This window comes from Falco rusticolus, chromosome 5 (genome assembly GCF_015220075.1).
Source record: "Falco rusticolus isolate bFalRus1 chromosome 5, bFalRus1.pri, whole genome shotgun sequence".
NCBI classification, from domain to species: domain Eukaryota; kingdom Metazoa; phylum Chordata; class Aves; order Falconiformes; family Falconidae; genus Falco; species Falco rusticolus.
Genome location: NC_051191.1, coordinates 14,921,550 through 14,942,950, shown reverse-complemented (window position 1 = coordinate 14,942,950; position 21,401 = coordinate 14,921,550). Strand labels below are relative to the sequence as shown.

General features: G+C 50.0%; 1 protein-coding gene and 1 long non-coding RNA gene across 2 annotated transcripts in view; both read right to left on the bottom strand.

Moving 5' to 3' along the window:
* Positions 1 to 21,401, bottom strand: part of LOC119148438 (zinc finger protein 271-like) — a 51,639-nt gene that overhangs the window by 320 nt on the left and 29,918 nt on the right. Inside the window, 7 exon segments of the mRNA XM_037388579.1 lie at positions 325 to 433; positions 1,621 to 1,745; positions 2,017 to 2,102; positions 2,220 to 2,476; positions 2,648 to 2,801; positions 3,232 to 3,293; positions 6,816 to 7,611. Of these exon segments, the coding sequence (XP_037244476.1) occupies positions 325 to 433; positions 1,621 to 1,745; positions 2,017 to 2,102; positions 2,220 to 2,476; positions 2,648 to 2,801; positions 3,232 to 3,293; positions 6,816 to 7,611 (1,589 nt within the window).
* On the bottom strand, positions 8,476 to 8,958 carry LOC119148441. The gene is made up of 2 exons (XR_005104382.1): positions 8,879 to 8,958; positions 8,476 to 8,644 (listed from the first exon to the last, which is right to left on the bottom strand). It is a non-coding gene; the product is annotated as an uncharacterized LOC119148441 (long non-coding RNA).

Below are 21,401 nucleotides of genomic sequence, written 5' to 3'. Positions count from 1 at the left end.
GGCCATGATGGCTTCGGGGTTACATCCTGCCCTGCAAGCCATGTGCCTCTTGGCGCAGCCTCCGGCAGCTCAGGAGGGGAAATGCCCTCCCCAAGCCGGCACCCTCAGCTGACACACAGCTGTCCCCATGTCCCCAGGCCACACCTGTGCTCTCATGAAGGGGAGGAGGACACCCCCCCCCCCTTTGAAATGGGGGCTCCCCTAGCCCCATCGCACTGCCCTGTGCTGCTGTCAGGCAGTGATGAACCCAGTGAGGGTTTGGGGCTCTCACCGGGTCGGCAAGTAACCCGATGCAGATGCTCAGTCCTGAGCCCCCAGACTCACCTAGCCTGGCGCTTCGTCCTCTTATTCATCGCCGCCTTATTGTGGACTTCCTCCTGTTTGTTAGTAACCGAGCTGGAATCAGCAGGCAAAGGCACTTCAGGAAGTCCCGCTGCAAATGGGAAGGAGAAACCTCGTCAAGAAGAGCATCACCGTGATGCTCCCAGTCCCAGGGACATGGAGCGGTGCTCACATCTCATCCCAAAACATCCAAGGCAGCCGTTCTGCTCTATCCACTGCCTCCCCAATACCAGCAAAGGTGATATGAATCACTTAGCATAACTTGGCGTTAGCAGCTGGGAAGCCTTGGCTGCAAGCTGTGAAAGCTAAAATCTTTGGATTTACACCCACATTTTTCCCTACTTGGACAAAAGGAGGCCTCGAGACAGCTGCTTTTATCAGCATAAGGCTTGAGGAAAGCGGGTGAACCCCTGTCTGCTTTCACGTGGAAAGGATGATGATTAACCTGTGCTCCATCGCTCTGGGGATTTGCTTATTCCCCTACTATTTTTTCAAGGGTTCTTGGAAATAAAAGGTGTAGAATTAGCAGGGAAATCTGCTCTCATTCGGGACATGGATTACTCGGTGCTGGCCAGTAAAACTAAAGATGTGTCCTAGGAGCTGTCTGCTTACAGGCTGTACTAGCAGACACCGTGCATCTCCCACCAAGTTATGGCTGGCTTGGAAGGAGGTTTACACCGAGAGAAGGACAGGCTCTGATAAATCCCGAGCAAGTCAAAACTACGTGCAATATTCCTCCCCTCGTTTCTAAGAAACGCAAGTCCTCCTTGAAGCGGTATGGGTTATGCCGGCTGTAATAAATTAATCTATCAAGATCCTGCCTGAGATTCTGCTTGGGGGATCCTAGGGTTGAGCAAAAAGGGAAAATATCTGCATGAGTGCATGTGTGGAGTCGAGGCAGCGTGCCCGTTGGATCAGTGGCCCGCCATGAAGGGTCTACAAAGTCTCAGGTGGTAGAACTTGACGCCTTGAGCGTGCACCAAGTTCCTTTTCCCCAGCAACCAGCGCTCACCGGGCTCCTCGGCGAAGGCACTGGTAGCGCCGGGGTTTGGAAAAAGGGGAGGTGGGTGATGTAGGCAAGCCTCTTTTGGAGAGGGAATGTTAAGTCATTCCCAAGAATCCGAGCATCCTGGCCCACTCCCAAAGCCAAGCTTGGGAGAAGAGGCCGTGCCAATGTGGCACGAAGCTTTGGTGCAAGCATTTGACCATCATTGCTGTGGATTTTCCTACCGGAAGCCGCTTGCCCATGCTACGGAAAAGAGCCGGGAACTGCCTTACCTTTTGTGTGTTGCCTGATGGGTGGCAAATCCTCTTCTTTCTTCCACATGTCCTCACCAAGGGCACGCCTCAAGACCTTGAGAGGGTGCCTGGACTGAGATTTGGGCACAAACTCCAGTTCAAACCTGGTGACAAAGAGGTGACAGTGGCATGACCAAAGGCACCACCAGCCCTTTTTGCTCTGCTCCCAGCCAGAGCTTGGCACCATTGTAAAAGGTGTTTTTTCCCCCCACAAATCATCCATTCCCCATCCCCAGGGAGCATCCCAGGAAATGGGGTCGCCCAGGAAAGGTGTCCCGGTGTCCTCAAATCCTTCCTCCATCCCAGCGTTTGCAGGAATGACAACAGGGCAGAGCCACAGCAGGACCCCCGTGGTCACTTGGGGGAAGGACTCACTCAGGAAAGATGATGACACGGCTGGTGCGAGTCAGGGAAGAAACAGGTACCATCCGGGACACCACCATGTCCAGCAGCTGGGGAAACTGCAATGGAGGAACACGGAGATGCCAGGACATCCTCGACGTGACCATGACACTCAATCACGGAGGAGTTCAGGGCGGCATGAGCCGCTGGAGCCACAGGGAATCCAAAACACTCACTATGAGCGCAGCCATTCTGAGGTTTGTCCTCCCAGATATCTCTTCCAGGAAATCATAGTAGAATCTCATTTGCACCATCCTGTCTTCAATGAGGAGCACCCCAACATCTCTCAGGACAAGTGCAATGCTCTTCCCCTTCGCCAGGCAGTGAGACAGGAGGGACATGGTGCCTAGGATGCATCCCTCCACTTTGCACCGGGACACGTGGGCATCCGTGGCCACCTTGGCATATTTCACAGGCGCCAACACCTTATTGTCTGGAAAAACCACACGAGAGGGATGGAGGCGCTCACCCTGCAGCCCTCCCCGAGGGATTCTTACTGCGCGTGTCCTGTTTGCGGACCAGCTTCGCAGAGGGGCCAGTTTGCTTCTCGCCAAGGGATGTGATAACTCCCATCTTCACCCACACCATGCAGTTGTTGTCCTACCAGACAGGTCATCCTCGTTGTCCATGAGGTTGTGGATGTCTCTGAGGATCCTGGACAGGAGAAAGACAGGCTTCTGGATAGTGACAATCTCTGTCCCAACCTGCTTCTGTGCGGGGACCACGTCAAAGGAGCCGAGGGTGGGAATTCGTACCCCCTGGAGCAGAGAAGAAGGGTGTGAAGGGTGAAGAGGGAAGAGCTGGGGGATGGCTCCACCCAGGGATGGTACCTCGGACCCTGCCACCTCCCGCTCTTTGGAGGCATCAGCTGGGACAGTGGGGAGAGCTTTGGGGAGGAGATGCCGAGTCCTCTCCTTCCTTTTCCTCCTTGGAAAAAGCGGGACTTGGGGGCAGAAGCCACTCAAGGGCATCCAGGGTTCTCCAACAACGGATCAGCCTTGCAGTAGAAGACTACCTAGCAGAGGTGACACCACCCTTGCCCGAGCCCTGTTTTGTCTCTCAGTGGGGATTTTGTGGGGAGTTCCCTGCTTTTTGAGGAGGGAAGGAGCAACTGCAGCCCAAGCTCCACGGCCACGGGATCCCCCCAGCTTCTCTAGGGGGATGAGGAAGATGCGGGTGTCACTCTACCTTGTGTAGCAAGAGCTGTTGTTGGGTGTAGCTGGCCACTGCGTCCCAGATGGCTGTTTGCTCTGGAAAGCAAAGGAAAACCAGGTCACACTCTCTGTCTGCTGGCTCTGCCTGCGTCCCACCCCCACAACGCCACAACTCTCAGTCCTGACAACACTCCTGTAGTGGCTGTGGGTGCTTGTACCTCTGAGGGTGATGCTGGGCATCACGAAGATGGGCTTCATCCCATCCCAGAAGTCCATCTTGTTTTGCCTTATGCTAGCGGGTCACTGCTTTGTGGCAACAGCCGTGTAGGAAGCTCTTCCCTGTGTTCACCCCAGAGATGCTCCTCCAGAGTGTGGGAACAACCACCCTACGCCCCCTTTTGTACCCCTGCGTGGCCTGTGTCACAGACCGTGCACATGCCTGCACAGAAACGCTTGCCGAGGGAAACCATCCCTTGGGTATCAAATACAGAAACAGCACTGAAAACCTTGACTTCTGAGAGAGTCACTGCAGCCTTCTCCCAGGTCATTAAACAGCATGCTTGTGGCTGGGATCACCACTGCGTGTGCGTCACTTGCTTTCATGTCCATCTTTGTTACCCAAAGATTGGTCGAGTGAACTTTCCAAGACTTGTTTTGAAGTTTAGAAAGCAGGCATTCTCTTATTATGCTGCCGGGAGCATGGGGGATCTCTCCTTCTAACATGCTCACCTTGTCCTGACATACATGTCCCTTACATTCTGTATAATCATAAATATGCACTACCTTTCCCCAAAATCCCATACATATTTGATTATTTCCCAGAATCCACTTACATTAGTCCCTCCTTCTTTTTACATGCATAGTTTTCTTCTGATTTGAGTCGGAGGGCTGCTTTTGCAACCACCAAGTCCTTGCTGGCTCCTGAACACTTCATGACCTGATCAACCTGGTCCTTTTACAAAGTTTCTTGGCAAAACCTGCTAGGTGTCCATGACATTCAATCAGTTCTTTCTCTCATCCTAGATATTCCTTGCAAGTTGGATCATAAATCTCATCCTTTACAACATGAGGTCTTCTCAATCACAAGCTCATAATTATACTAATAAAGCAACTTCTGGGTTACAATCTCATAATTATACTAAGGCTACACATACGTGAAGGTGATACATTACACTTCTGGTATGACAGGCATCACCTTCATCTCTCGCCTGGCACTTGCTACCTCCAGTCTGCAGTATGCATAAAAGCGATTCCGTTTACCAGGAGCTTAGCACTGTGTGAACCCGCTGCATGAAGTCCTGTATTTAGAGAAATGGCTATTAATAATAAAAAGGCTATTAATAATAAATATCTGCAGGGGCTCCTGACCCACATACACGCTTGTGTTTTCTGAACAGTGACGATACATTAAACCTGCAAACTAAGGACTGCGACACCTCTCTTCCTGCCCCTTTTCCTTTGCTCTCGGTCTGGCGTGGGAGCACTTTTCATCAGAGCAGGCACACCACAGACAGCCTCACAGAGGGGAAGGATGGGGAGGGGATAAGGGAAGATGGGGAAAGCAACTACACAAGGAAGCACCTTTGCCGTCCATTGTCAAAGCCTCCCTGGCTCTTCTGCAGGCCCCCCCCAGATCTTCCTTGCAGCCCCTCCCAGAGCCAACCCAGTCCCCCCCCCCGCACCCCCCTCCTGGTCCTGGTACCATCTGATGTGCCCCCCGACACCCCCATCCAAGTCCCAATCCATTCCTGTCTCCCCCTGCACCCCCAGTCCTGTCCCACTACCATCCTGATCCCCCTCTGCACCCCCAGCCCAGGCCCATCCCCTCTGCATCCCCATCCAAGTCCCAGTCTCACCCTGGTCCCCTCCTGCATCCCAGTCTCATCCCTGTCCGTCATACTCACCCTGTCCCATCCCTGTCCCCTACCACCCCCCCATCCCAGTCCCAGTCTCATCCCAGTACCCTCCTACATCCCAGTCTCATTCCTGTTGCACACCCCTCCCCCTGCCCCCAACCCATCACTGTTCCCTCCTGCATCCCCATCCCATCCCCATCTTCTCCTGCATCCTGGTCCTCATCCCATCCCCACCCCTCCTGCATCCCCACCCCATCCCTGTCCCCTCCTGCACTCCCATCCTGGTCCCAATCCCATCCCTGCCCCATCCCCATTCCTCCTGCATCCCAATCCCCCCCCTGCAACCACATCGCAGTCCCAGTGCCATTCCCGGCCAGTCCCTGCACCCCAATCCCAGTCCCAATCCCATCCCAGTCTCGTCCTGCATCCCAGTCCTGCTCCCAGTGCCACCGCCATCCCCATCCCTGTGCCATCCGCACCCACTCCTGCAGCCCCATCCCACTCCCTGTCCCCTTCTGCATCCCCATCCCAGTCCTAGTCCCATCCCTTTCCCCTCCTGCACCCCCTTGCTGGTCCCAATGCCATCCCTGCCCCACCCCTGGCCCCTGCTGCATCCCAGTCCCTTCCTGGTTCCTCCTCCACCCCCGCCCCAGCCCTGTCCCCTGCAGCACCCCTATCCTATCGCAGTCTCCCAGTCCCTCCTGCCTAACAGTGCCATCCCAGTACTGCCCCGCACAGCACCCCCATCCCAGTCCCCTCCTGCATTTCCATTCTGGTTCCAGTCCCATCAGCTCCTGCACACCCATCCCAGTCCCAGTCTCATGCTAGTCCCCTCCTGCATTCCAGTCCCATCCTGGTCCCAGTTCCACCCCAGTTCCCAACCTATCTCTGTCCCCTCCTGCACCCCCATCCCAGTCCCACCCCTAGCACCCTCACCACCTCCATACCATCCCAGTCTCCTGGTCCCTCCTGCATCCCACTCCCGTCCCAGTACCCCAGCCTGTCCCCATCCCTGTCTCCCCCCTTGCTGGGCCAGTCCCAGCCCCCTCGGGGTGACAGTGAGAGGGGAGCACCCTGTTCTCCCCTTCCCCTTTCAGTGGGAGTCCCACTGGCTACAGCCAGCGCCAGCTCCACATCCTCAGGGATTTATCTGGCATGGGGGGCACCCTGCTAGCCCACCTCCCATCCTGTGTGGGGCCCAGGCCTCCAGGAACACCGGGGGTGCTGGGTGCACTCTCTGGGGCAACCAGGGGACCCCAGCACACCCCGCCAGTGTCCCTGCCAGTTCAAAGGAGCCGCACATCCCCCAAATTCATACCTGCGTTGTGCAACAGCCACTTTTTGGGATGACCCCCCTGCCTCGTTCCTGTGTGTCCCGCCCGCAGAATGATGGCTGCCACCCCCTCACCACAGTGCCTGGCTGGGGGGGGGGATGGTGGGCCACAGCCACTGCTCGGCAAAGGCCCCAGGGGCAACGCTTCACCCCGCATCACACCCCAACTCCAGGCATACCGGTGGTCTCTGCTGCAGATTTTATTTTAAAAAAATGGTGGGGAGGGGGCTGATGGGGGGCGGGAGGGGGGGGGGGGGCTGGGGGGGTACAACCACCACTCAGCAAAGCCCCTGGGGGGTGACACCCCTGCCAACTCCAGGCACTTTGGTGGCCTCTGCCGCAGATTTAATTAAGAGAAACAGTGGGGAGGGGGCTGGTGGTAGTAGGGGCGAAGGGGGTGGCAGGGCACGGGGCATCAGAGGGACTTGCCGTGCTGCAGCTGCCAGTGGGTGATGACGTTGGAGCTCTGGCTGAAGCTCTTGCCGCAGTCGGGGCAGATGTAGGGGCGCTCGCCAGTGTGGATACGCTTGTGTTTGGTGAGCGCTGAGCTGGTGGTGAAGCTCTTGCTGCACTCGCAGCAGCTGTAGGGCCACTCGCCACTGTGCACCCACTGGTGGGTGCTGAGGTGGGTGAGCTGGCTGTACCCCCGCCCACACTCCCCGCAGCGATACGGTTTCTCTGCTAAGTGTGTCCGCCGGTGCCGGAGGAGGTAGGAATTGGTGGAAAAGCTCTTCCCGCAGTCGGGGCAAGCGAAGGATTTGTCGGCACAGTGGGTGCGTTGGTGCTTGGCCAGCAGCGAGCTGTCGGCAAAGGCTTTGCCGCATGCTGGGCAGGGGTAGGGCCGCTCGCCCATGTGAGCGCGCCGGTGGATGGTGAGTGCTGAACAGTCCCGAAAACTCTCGCTGCAGTCGGGGCAGTGGTAAGGGCGCTCGCCGGTGTGAAGGCGCTGGTGGCGGGTGAGGTTGGAGCTGCTGCCAAAACGCCGCCCACACTCAGGGCACAGGTACGGCCGCTCACCTGTGTGCATCCGCCGGTGCTTCACCAGGTCCGAGTTGACATTGAAGCTGCGGCCGCAGTCGCGGCAGGGGTAGGGCCGCTCACCAGTGTGAAGCCGTTGGTGGGTGAGGAGGTGGGAGCTCTGCCCGAAGCGGCACCCGCACTCAGGGCAGGCATAGGGCCGCTGGCCCTGGTGGCCACAGCAGTGGGTCAGCAAGTTGGAGCGGAGCCGGAAGCTCTTGCCGCACATCTCACAGGCATTGGTGCCACTACTGTGCCCCGGCTCATGCTCCTGATCCTCAACCTCCCGCCCGTCACCTGCTGGGGGACATGGTGCTCAGGAGGGGAGGTGGGTGCCAATCCCCCCAGCTCGCGGGGATGAGTGTGGAGCCCACTCCCATCCTGGTACCTGCCGCAGCGTCTCCTTGGCTTGCTTCTGCTGCGGGGCCACAGGTGCCAGGGTCCATGCAGGGACCCTTTGTCCCCTGGGGAGAGAAATTGCTGGGGGGGGGGGCAGGGGGCACTAGCCAGCGGAGCTGGGTCTGCTGGCAGCGCAAGGCAGGTGACAGGCAACGTGTTACCCCTAAAGCCTAACGGGGCCAGCAGGGGGCTGGGGGGGAGCGCACACACACACACAGCAGCCCAACGACCCCCCAGCCTCAGCACCCTCCATGGAGGGGGGGCCTCCACCCATCAAGGCACAAGGTGGTGTCTGTGCCTACCCCAAGGGTCCCCCAGGCCCACCCAGATGGGTGGGTGGCACAGGAATGGGCTGTCCCCCCTACCTCCTTACCCCACCCCACCCCAGGACCCCCTGCCAAGATCCAAGCACCTCACACCCCTCATCCCACAGCACCATGGCCGCCCCTGGCCACCTCCCTCCAGCACAGCGCCCACAGCAAGGGGCTGCCGGCACCCGGGGGCTCCCTACATGCTCCCCCATGACACCCTCCTCTCCCAGGACTCTTTTTGCTCTGCAGCTGCCCCAAACCTTCTCCAGATTCCCCAAGGCGGGGGGGCTGCACTCTGCCCCGAGCACCCCAACCTCCCCCCAAGCCACTTTGTTTCTCCGCTGGGGTGCGAGTCACAGCGCTTGATGCGGCTGCCACGCGTCTTTTTTATTTTTTTAGTAATTTTTTCACCCCCCGTCGCACTTTCCACCCTTCGGGACACATTTATTATCTGTTATGGGGGCTGCAGGGAGAAACCACGGTGCCTGGGATCTGCCAGGGGTGATTTCCAGGGAATAACTCGCCCCGGGGCTGGGAATAAAGCAGAGAAGGACTTTTATGGGATTGAACCTACCCCGTGGCACGCACGGTCCTGATGGATGCAACCAGCAACAGCAGCGCATTTTCTTTTTCAGACAGAAAATTTTTGGTGGTACCACATTTAACAAACCACCTTCCCTCGTCATTTTGTAGAATCCTAAATTATTTACCTCTTTAAAAAACAGGTTTGTGTTCCACGCAGCCAAATTAAGTTTAATTACGGACCTGGAGAGGTTGTGGGTGCGACACTGCAGCGAAGGAGCGCGTCGGTGTCTCTGGTAGCTGGCTCCACGTCTGTTTGGTGCTGCCGTCTTACCTGCTGCACCCACAATGCTTTGTTCCTTCCTTCCTCGGGGAATTTGATTCCCAGAAAATAAAAAACACAGGCTGGCATGGTCAAAGTGCGAAATCCTGTAGAGAACGAGACGCGCTGGGGTGCTTCTCCGACCTCTGGGCACACTGCATTTTTCCTGGGAATTCCGACGTCCCTGCTCTTTATTTATCTATGTAATAGAGAAGAGATACATACTGTAAATCTTAATTTTTACTCTTTGTTATTCACTTTAACGCGCCTAGGATATACACTTAAATAACAGAGGAGTCTTTAGGGGTAAGCAGTAGCCAGACTCAAGGCACCACACAAAACTTTACAGGCAGCGACTCCTCACGATTTATATTATTTTACATTATTTTAGGTTATAAAATCACCAGTGGCAAAACATAAATAATAAAGGGCTAATCAGGATTAACATCGATAGAGAAACAACTCTAGTTAGTATTAAAAAAAACAAATCACAGGCGTTAGTTAATCCCACTCAGTGGTAAAGCGACGATTACAACACCAAGGGTACGAACCAACAAAGGAAATTTAGGGATGAGTCACAACAAAATTTCATTGTTGCCATGACTCAACAAACTGGGGGGGGACAGGGACGGTGAGGACAGTAATTAGTCCTTAATTAGCATTTGGAATTCTAGATAAATTCCAAAAAATTAGCAATCCTTTTTTCAAGACAGAAAACTAGCGGAGAGTCTAATTCGAAATATAGCCGCTGTGTTATATATAACTGCGGGTGTTAATGACTCCCAAGGAAAGTACAAGGTGATTATTTGCTCCTGAAGTAAATAATTTTCCAAGGAAAATAAGAAAGTTTTAGATTTTAAAATGAAAATAAAGATTTGGGAAGTGAAGTCGGTGTGCTTAATAACTACAATTCTAACGCAGCTCTAAGTTCACTGCAGCTCCTGCTTGTAACCCAGATATTAATCGAAGCTTTAGATTTTTAAATAAAAAGAAATAAAACTGAGTAATTCAATAACGGACACAGTCAAATATTAAGAAAATGGTGGCAACGGTTCTCAACCAGAGTTAATAATATTAAGATTGAGATTGAAAATAAAATTAGAAAGCGAAAGAGAACGTCGTGACCAGCCCAATTTAAATGCACATGGTTTGGGGGGATGGAAATAAACCCCCAAACAAGCACGAATTACTTCCGAGGGGAGCGAGAGTAAAGCCGATGCAAATTACATCAGCATACGCTGCAGTTTAATCGAATTTTTGTCAACGTTTAGATGCTTATTGGGGGTCATTAACGTCCCCGGCACGTTTACCAGCCACAGTGTTTGACCGAAGGCTGCAGCCCAGACGAGACATGAATAAACAGCGAAATAATGACGATGAGTGAGGATCGGCCTTCCCTGGGCGCCGGCCTCCCTCCCTCCCGTCCTTCCTTTTCCAAGGACACGCCACCGCACTCATCAGGGAAACGCAGATATAAACCGGTACCTATGTGCACCCACACATCTACATAGGGAAGAGAGGAAGGCCATGGAACTGAGGCGAAAAGTAAAAAAAAAAAAGCGAAAGAAAAATAAAGAAAAAGAGAAGCTAAAGACACACACAAAAAAATCGAAATGCAGAAAGAAAGCGCAAAAGGAAGAAGAAAAAGAAAGAAGGGCATTAAGAGAAGAGGAGGGGGCGCACCCACCTACCTTTGGCCTCGGTCCCGCTCAGAGCGTCGCCGCCACCGCCGCCTCCTCCTGTAAAAAACTATGGACTAGGGTATTGTTTATTAAGATTTATGTTAAGCCCAATGTAAAGATTAGGCAGCAAAAGATAAGATCACCACCAGGTGTCCAGGATGCCGCTTGTGAAAGATAAGATCACCACCAGGTGTCCAGGATGCCGCTTGTGCGTATGAATGAAGGGCCAACACCTCCACTAGTTCATGAACACGAAAGTAAAAGAAAAAAAAAGTATAAAAAGGGACTGTTTGAACTGCTCAGTACGGCAGTTGGCGGAGCGCAGACTCCCCTGTCGTCCAGCGCTGTTTTTGCTCATATTCTACTTGCTATAATTAATAAAAATTTTAATTGGATTATGATCTATTGTGGTCTCAATTTATAACAATTCTGGTGCTATGACTCGGATAAGGAACGGTGGGCTTTGGTCCTCCGGGGAGGCGCCCCGCGACTTTTCGCGGCCCCGCAACCAACAGCTTACTCCAACCTTACCGACGAACCTAAATTCTAGAATAATGAGCAAAGGAGAAACCGGTAAAATCCCATAAAAATTCTGTGCACGGGAGTCCGGACGAAGACGCAGGACGCGTAAGTATATTGCGAAGTTTTTCGCGGGTTTGCCGTTCGGGCGGGATTGGGTTTCCTGGAATATAACGAGTGAGAGGTTCGATATACTGAACCAAGCGAGTGCGGACTCTTAAGTACTGCGTCTCCCATCTCCCGCGAGGGACTGGGCCAGGAACAAGGGGAGCGAGTGAGTGTATGTTTGTGGATATTCCAGAAGATGGGGGCGAAGGGCAGCAAGCCTTCGACTCCCATGGGAAGGGTACCCATTGTACCTAAGAATACCCCTCTGGCATATATCTTAGACAATTGGAGATATTTCCCTGGAACTCTAGGGAAAGATAAGCAGAAGATGATAGAATATTGTACTAAGATATGGGGAGGGAAGAAAATTTCTAAAAATGTCTTTTGGCCAGCCTATGGGTCAGAAGAAGATTGGGTAAGACAGCAATTAAACCTCTGGGTTAATAATAAAAAAAACCCTTAACCCAGAGGAGAGTCGATATGCGGAAGTGTGGCTAGAAAGACCTGGAGCTAGACTTTACCCACTGAATGAAATAAAAACTAAACAAAAGAAAAAGCAGGAAGAGTTAGACGAAACCCTTCTAACCCCCCCTCCTTACATTCCTCCTCCTGCTCCTGCAGAGGTCCCCAGAGCGCCCACTCCCCCACCAGAGTCGGAACAAGGGTCTCCCCCTCTTCCTAGACGCATAACTAGAAGTCAAAAAGGGGCAGCTCAGATGTACCCCCTAAGGGAAATACCCATGGGAGGACCTCAACCTGTGATTGGATATATTTCCGTACCCCTAAACTCGGCTGACCTACGAGATTTTAAAAGAACCGAGATGGGAAACTTAATTGAGGACCCACTCGGAGTGGCAGAAAGATTAAATCAATTTTTGGGACCAAACCTTTATACTTGGGATGAGATGCAATCTATCCTTGGTCAATTATTTACTACCGAGGAAAGAGATATGATTAGACGAGCAGGAATGAGACTGTGGGATGCTCAGCATGCCCAGGGACCCCAAGCAGATATTAAATGGCCACTCCAAAGACCTAATTGGGATAATCAGGATCCAGTGCATAGAACTCATATGCAGGACCTGAGAACTATAGTAATTCAGGGGATTAGGGAAGCAGTACCCCGTGGCCAGAATATCAATAAGCATTTAATGAAATGCAAAAGAAAGATGAAAGCCCTACTGAGTGGCTGGAACGACTGAGGAAAGCCCTTCAGCTGTACTCTGGGGTAAATCCAGACGACCCTTTAGGGCAAGCGCTCCTCAAAACTCAGTTTGTGGCAAAATCATGGGAAGATATCAGAAAGAAGATGAAAAGTTAGAAGACTGGCAGAATAGAGGGTTGGATGAATTATTGAGGGAAGCTCAGAAAGTCTACGTAAGGCGGGAAGAAGAGAGCAGCAAGCGACAAGTAAAAATGATGGTAGCAGCAGTCAGAGAGGATCGCAAAGGGCAACTGGTGAACACAGATCTGCTGGAACGAAACAAGGGAACGTAGTAGTAAAGAAGGAACAGAGATGTTGTTTTTACTGTGGAAAAAGGGACATATAAAAGAATTGCAGAGAAAGGATCAGGGATGAGGAAATATTGAAAACGGAATAGGAGAGTCAGGGGCTCTATATCTTAGGGGACCGGAGTCATCATGAGCCCTTGATAAAATTAAAAATAGGTCCCCATAAACAAGAGTTCACCTTTTTAGTAGACACTGGGGCTGAAAAATCAACTATTAAGCAAATACCTGAGGGATGTAAAGTTTCCCCTGAAAAAGTACAAGTAATTGGGGCAAAAGGAGAACCCTTTAAAGTAAGCAAAATCAAAAATGTGGTATTCGAAACTGAAAATAAATTTGGAATGGGTGAACTCTTGCTCGTCCCTGAAGCAGAATTTAATCTGTTAGGACGAGATTTAATTGTTGAATTGCAATTAGAAATTAAAGTGAAAAATCAAGAGCTAACAGTGTCTGCTTATCCTTTGACCGTGGATGATCAAAAACAAATTAACCCCGATGTCTGGTACTCTCCGGACACAATTAGTAGACTGGAAATCCCACCGATTAAAATCCAAATTTCCGAACCCCACATACCTGTGAGGGTAAGGCAATATCCTATCCCTAGAAGGACGGAGGGATTAAAACCAGAAATGATCGATTGTTAGCACAAGGAATCTTAGAGCCTTGTATGTCACCCTTTAACACCCCCATTCTGCCTGTGAAGAAACCAAATGGGAAATATCGCCTCGTACATGATTAAGGGAAATAAACAAAAGAACTATCACCCGGTTCCCTGTAGTAGCAAATCCATACACACTGCTAAGCAAGCTAGGACCCCATAACTCCTGGTATAGTGTGGCTGATTTAAAGGATGCCTTTTGGGCCTGTCCACTGGCAGAAGAATGCCGTGATTATTTTGCCTTTGAATGGGAAGACATAGACAGGCCGTAGGCAGCAATTGAGATGGACCGTGCTCCCCCAAGGGTTCACTGAGTCCCCTAATCTGTTTGGACAGGCCCTGGAAGAGCTCTTAAAAGAATACCAGTACAAACGGGAAACGTGCTGTTACAGTATGTAGATGATCTGCTCATAGCAGGGAATAATAAGGAGGATGTAAGGAAAGAAAGCATTCGGCTCCTAAACTTTCTTGCACAAAAGGGACTACGGGTATCACAAGAAAAGTTACAATTTGTGGAGGAAAAAGTGAAATACTTGGGGCATTATTTGTTTAACGGCAAGAAGATATTGGATCCAGAGCGCATTAAAGGAATTCTGGAATTACCTATGCCTGTCACTAAGAGGCAAATTCGGCAGGCATTAGGGCTATTTGGGTATTGTAGGCAATGGATAGAGAACTACAGCTTTAAAGTTAAATTCTTATATGAACTGTCTAAAGACATATGCCCAGTGGACCCCTCAGGATCAAGGAGCAGTTTGCCAGTCTCAAAAGGGACTAAGCCAAGCACCGGTTTTAAGCCTACCAGATTTAAGCGGCCATTCCATTTATTGTTACATACATGAGAGGAACGGCATTCGGAGTATGAACTCAGGAATGGCCGGACAAAAGAAACCGTGGCATACTTATCAAAGCTGTGGACCCTGTGACAGGTTGGCCGAGTTGGTTTACAATCATTGTTGCTGCTGCCTTATTACTTGAGGAAACAAATCGCATTACCTTAACGAGAAGTTGTCTTATAGGCGCCTCATAATATCAGGGGAGGTTACAAACAAAAAGCAGAAAAATGGCTTACAGATAGCCGATTATTAAAGTATGAGGGAATACTTATAGAATCCCCTAAAACTATCTTTGAAAACTATTGGAGCAGTTTACCCCGCTGAATTTTTGTACCCAGGAGAGGTAATGAACTATTGGCACAATTGTTTTCAAACAATTGACCAGCAGACACCATTAGGCCAGACTTAGAAGAAAGAGACGACAATATGGAGAAGTATTATTATAGATGGGTCATCACGAATAGTGGAAGGTAAACGATTGTCCGGAGTATGTCATCGTTAAGTTGAAAAAAGAGAATTTAGGACAATAGAGATCAGGCCCCCTGAGTGCCAGCTGGTCGGGCTCAAGCCTTGAGCTGTATGCATTGTGGAAAGCAGTAGTGTCACTAAAGGGAAAGGATGGAACTATATATACAGACTCACCTATGCGTTCGGGAGTATGCACACTTTTGGGAAAATATGGGAAGAAAGAGGATTCGTTAACTCACAGGGAAAAGAACTGATACACCCAGAATTAATTCGGGTGAGTTGCTGGAGACATTAAAAATGCCGAATACATAGCAGTTGTACATATAAGGACACCAGCGAGGGTACAGAGTTACCAAGTCAGTGAAATAATGCAGCTGAGACAGAAGGCAAAACGAGTAGCAGGCAATTATAGTACGATTTTAACTATACAACAAATACCTTTTGTAAAAGTTGAGTTGTTGAGTCTGCAGAAAAGTAAAAACGCGACAAATGGGAGCTAAGTAACAGGATGGTAAGTACATATTGCCAGATGGAGAGAAGTTTTGCCGAAGGGCATAGCACTTGAAATATTTCAAAAATACATAGTAAAACCACTGGGGAACCAGGCGTTAGTTGAATCAGTTCATCAACAGTTTGCCTGTATAGGCGTATATAACATAGCAAGACAGGCACGGCAGCCGCAGACCTGTAAAAAGGTTAATCGAAACAACATGAGACAAAAGCCTCTTGGAGGGACGTTCCCCAGCATACAGACCTTTCACACACATACAAGTGGATTTTACTGACTACCCAGGGTAGGGGCGTTACAATATTTATTAGTAATGGTGGGATCATTTAACACATTAGTGGAGGTTTTCCTACCTCCAAGGCAACTGCTAACCAAGTTACTAAGGGTTACTTGAACACATTATACCTCGATATGGAGTACCTGAAGTAATCGACTCGGACAGAGGAACACACTTTGTGTCAAAAATTGTTAGAGATCTAACAGAAAGCTTGGGTATAAGTGGGAATACATACGCCATGGCATCCACAAACGTTCGGGAAAAGTTGAAAGGATGAATGGAGAAATCAAAACTAGTTTGACTAAATGATGATAGAAACCAATATCATGGATTAAGTGCCTACCCATGGCACTATAATTCTCAGAACCAACCCCGAGCAGATGTAGGAATATCACGTTTGAATGGTGTATGGAATGTCCTATAGAATTGAAGTCCACAAACAAATGTTTTAATTCGAGACCGTGTGATAATGAATATGTTTCACAATTAGCAGAACATCGTAACAAGCTTTGGGAACATGGACTGATTGTACAACGACCACCGTGGACTTAAAATTCATACTCTTAACCTGGGACGTGTATTAGTTAAAACGTGGAAAGAAGAAACTCTAAAACCCAATTGGGAGGGACCTTATCTTGTTTTGCTCACAACAGAAACAGCTGTCCGACTGCTGAGCGTGGATGGACTCATGCCAGTCGCATTAAAGGCCCAGTGACGAGACCCCACTGAAAGTAATCAGTACTCCAGGTGATACCAAGATAACATTGAGAAGATAAAGTTATGATAGAGATTTTATTTGATTATTTTGACGCATTACCTTTTGGTATAAAGTGTGTATTATTGTTTACATTTGCTATAGTTATCTCGCTTTTTTATCAATTATATATGGAAGTGTAAGAAGTGTAATTGCTAAGCTCATGCAGCCACCACAATAGTGAATATAGAAAATATGCTGATGTTAATGATATATGCATTTTGGATATACGAATTAGGTGTAATATTTGAACTACAATTATTATCCATTTGGCTTTTTGAAAGTAAGATATGCCAGGATAAATGGTGGACACACTGTGAATTCGGATACCCTCCGACAGGATTTGTACACAGTATTGGAAAATCCAAAAGACTCTTACTGAGTGGAATTAAAACATAGAGTCTAACAAGAATTATTTGAGAAGCCCATGAGGTGGGGAAATTTTTGCCAAAGGAATAAACTCTCAATATTAGTGTTACCACTCCCACCGACCAGTCCCTTTGTACTGAAATCTTGGTTAATAAAGTGCAAAAGGAAGTATTAACGTGTCATTTGCTTTGCCCCATTAGTTAAGCTGCAAAGTGGGAAGCCTCTGTAAACAGGCAGAACGCCAAGCAGCTGTTCCTGAAGAATTCCCTTGCTGCCGGAAGATGGTACACCTCGTGGCTCGAAGCAACCGAGTCGACGGGCAAGGCAGAGGAGGAACATACTGAGGAGGAAAAGAACCAGAACAATGGAGATGCAAAGCAGCAATGGCCGAACTTCCCCAGGACTGGTAAAATATATTTGGATTGACAAATTGACAGACCCCCTTTTTCTGGTATACCGTTAGTGTTGTTATTGATAATAACCCAAGCAAATGGAAACCCTCATGAACCTTTTAAATGGACCTTAATCAGGTGGGAAGGACAAGTAACCATTCAGACTCAAGTTACTTCCAGGAGGCCCCTAGTTTTCCTCTGTGCACTGTGTGATCTCATACTGGTAAACCCTGCCTGAACAACATGGATTTATTTTTGCCCTATTCGAACCATGAGAAAGGATACTGTAATTACCCAGGACATTATTATTGTGCCTACTGGGGTTGTGAAACAGTAGCTCCAGACTGGGAGGTTGACCCAAGACAAGTATTTATGGGTAGGGTGGGGTCCTTTCGGATGTGACCCACCGAAACATGGAACAAATGGAGGTTTTGAATGAGGGTACATGTGACAAAATCTACATTAATGTGACACAGACCCAGAAGATGCAAGGTTGGTTGATAGGAAAACATGGGGGCTAGACTTTGGGAATCAGGAACCGATAGGGGAGGACATTTCCTTATAAAAAGGACACCGATACCTCAGCGATCCTTTTACCAGTAGGACCAAAATCTGGTCTAGAATCCCACCCACTTTAAGCTGAAGAAAAGGTTGCCCCATAATTGTCGTAAACCCCTTCTCCAGACTCCTTCGAAAAAAACTAATGACACTGTGAACTGAATTCTCCTTATCCAGGGATCTAGGAGTTGTCAGAATCCAAAGACCCCTTTGGAAGCTCATGCAAGCCTCTTATCTGCCCTTAATGAAAGCAAACCAAATTACTGAGGGAATGCTGGTTATGTTATAATGTTACCACCATATTTTGAGGCAAATTGGAAAACCAGGTAGGATTCAATGGTCTAATGGTTCGAACCCACGAGAAGGCCCATGGGATGACCAGAGAACCATACGCAAAGGAATTTACTATCAATTATTAACAGGTCAAGGAAAATTATAGGTACAGTGCCCGAAAAGTATCAGCCTTTGTGCAACCAAACAGTCACGACCACCAATATAGAGAAAACAAGAATCAAAAATGACAAATGGGCCTATCCCGACACCAGGAGCTAAATGGTTGTTGTCAGACATCGGAATAACGCCTTGCCTATCCCAAACGTTTAATCAATCTCAGGTTTGCGTACAGTGATTAGTTGTTTCCTCGACGGATCTATCACACCTCGGAGGAGGTGTTATGCCACTTTGAAGGAGACCTGAATAGACAAAACGAGAGCCAATTACAGTGGTACCCTAGCTACACGCTGATAGCGGGCGGAGTTGGAGCAGGTACAGGCATAGCCTCCCTAGTAAAAGGTCAGGAATTACAAAGTTTGCAGATGGCTGTAGATGAGGATTTAGCAAAAATAGAACAATCTCCAAAATTTAGCCACTTCAGTAAAGTCTCTATCAGAAGTAGTGCTGCAAAATAAGAGGATTAGATCTATTGTTCTTAAAGGAAGGGGGTTATGTGTAGCTCTCAATGAAGAATGTTGTCTTTTGCTGACCATACGGGAGTAGTCCAGGACACCATGTCTGAACTCCGGAAAAGGTTAGATCAACGTAAGAAAGATCGTGAGGCGGGCAGGTCATGGTATGAAAACTGGTTTAATATCTCACCTTGGCTAACCACTTTGTTGTCTGCTTTAGCAGGACCACTTATTATGTTGATTCTGGGACTTATATTTGGGCCTTGTATATTACGCTATATTTTACACTTTATTAGAGAACGGTTTGACATAGCTAAATTGCTTATTTTAACTACGAGGTCTAGGGCAAAATATAAGAGTGTATCTATTAATGAGGATGAAGATTGTTGCAATGCATTATGCCACGTGAAACTATGCCTATTGTAATTGTGAGGTATTACCTTGTGAGTGTTATGATAAATGTTGGGATTGCGGAAAAAGGTTTGTTCACAGTGCCGAGAATGAAAGAAGCGTGTAATAAACAATAATAGGATAAAAAAAAAAAGGGGGAATTGTAAAAAACTATGGACTAGGGTATTGTTTATTAAGATTTATGTTAAGCCCAATGTAAAGATTAGGCAGCAAAAGATAAGATCACCGCCAGGTGTCCAGGATGCCGCTTGTGAAAGATAAGATCACCGACAGGTGTCCAGGATGCCGCTTGTGCGTATGAATGAAGGGCCAACACCTCCACTACTTCATGAACACGAAAGTAAAAGAAAAAAAAGTATAAAAAGGGACTGTTTGAAGTGCTCAGTACGGCAGTTGGTGGAGCGCAGACTCCCCTGTCGTCCAGCGCTGTTTTTGCTCATATTCTACTTGCTATAATTAATAAAAATTTTAATTGGATTATGATCTATTGTGGTCTCAATTTATAACACTCCTGCCCCCCCTCCTCCCCTCCGCTCCCGACCGCCAGTAACAGCCCCAGGGCCTCCCCGCCGCCGCCTGCCACGGCCCCGCTGCCCGGCCCGGCCCCGCACGGAGGGGGGGGCGGGGGGGGAGGTTCCCGGGGGATCTTGTCACACCCAGCGGCCTCTCGGGCACGGAGCGAGGCCGAGGCCGAGGCCGGCTGCCGCAGCGGCCACGAGCGACACCGGCGCCCCCCGCGACAGCGGGCGTGCCGCTCTATGCGCCGGAAGTCCTCCAGCGCACCGGAAGCTCCCCTCAGTCGTCCGGAGCGCACCCTCGATGGGCCGGAAGTCCTCCAGCGCACCGGAAGCTCCCCTCAGTCGTCCGGAGCGCACCCTCGATGGGCCGGAAGTCCTCCAGCGCACCGGAAGCTCCCCTCATCGTCCGGAGCGCACCCTCGATGGGCCGGAAGTCCGCCAAGCACCCGGCCGCGCCCCTCAGTCCTCAGGAAGTTGCGCTCCCGGAAGCAAAGCTGCTCCAAACCAGCAGCAAAGGGCCCCAAATGAACCGCAGCGATAAATACAAGTGACAAAATGCCAGGACGCTGCAGGGACGCCTCTCCCGCCACAACCACCTGAGCACAAGGGCCGCCATGGCTGCTGGAGGTGACGCGGCGTGCCCAGGGGGAGAAATAACCTGTTTGATACCAAAAATCAGAGATAAATCTCTTTAATACTCGGGTTTTGAGTGTTCGAAAGCAGGCGGTCTTTATTTCCAGCCCTGGATGCACGGGGATAAGTCGTGCCCAGCACGCATGCTGACTTTGCGCACTCTTTATTTTAATGTGGGCCAAAGGCTCACATGCTGGGCCAAACCCCCTCTCTTTTTGTTACCAAAGCCTCTTTTAGGGCCCAGAGTTTCATTTTTAGCCTTGAAACCCTCACCTGTAGGGCACAAAGCCGCTTGGGTGCTCAAACCCCCATTGTTACGGGTGTAACCCCTCTTCTAGGGCCCAAAGCTTTGTTTTTAGGGTTCAAATCTTTGTCGAGGCAAAAGACTCTCTCATGGTCCGTCCCCGTTTTTACGGTCAGCGAGTCACGTGCCCAGCTCCCTGCCTGCTGCCCCCCTTGTGCCTGCATGTCCCGGTGTGCAGAACAGCCCAGTACTGGGAAATTCCTGCATTTGCTGCCATGGTGACCCGGCCGATTGCGCTCTGACTCCATCTTTATCCCTGTGCTGTACTCCAGCGATAAACAGGAGATCCTTGATGCTGTCCACGGGGGAGGTCTGTCATCACCCCCCCGAGCCGTACCATGCTGGGGCCGCCTCAAGCTCTTGCAGGAGGATCAGGGTGATGGGCTTGGGGAGCAGGAGGGTGCTGGGCCAGTTCCCGAAGCTCTTGGCTCATCTGGCCCAACGAGGGCACAGCCTCGGCTCTGCTCACTGCAGCACTCACCGTCCACCCTCCACAACACAGATGCGAGGAGACCCGTACCCCTGCGCAGGCAGAACCCCTGGGCCCACATCTTGCCCTTTTTCCGACGGACTGAATACTCAGCCAAAATGAATTCCAAATCCAATGTAAGAATAAATGCAGGTTATTTTATTATATTCCTATTATATTACAATATAAAAAGGGGAAATATCAGGCAATGTGATAGAAGGAAACAGTACTATTTATTATGCACGATGTGATCAAAGAGCAAGAGCAGCAAAGCATCGAATCAGTCCTGCAAAGTGTTAATGAGACTAAGATAGGATCCTTCACTGATTCCTGCCTAAACATTGGCCAGCCCCCCCCACACCTTTGGCTGGGAGTCCCGTTGCAGCTGGTGCCAGGAGCCTCTCAGGAATGGTTAAAAAATTCCTAGCAGGCGCGTCTACCCATATGTGAGGGTTCTGCCCCGTCTCGCAGCATGCCCACCTTTATAGTCGGTGAAAAACAGAAATAGTTTACACACCTGCTGTATGTATAACGTTTAATATTATGCAAAGTGCAGGTGTGCGCTG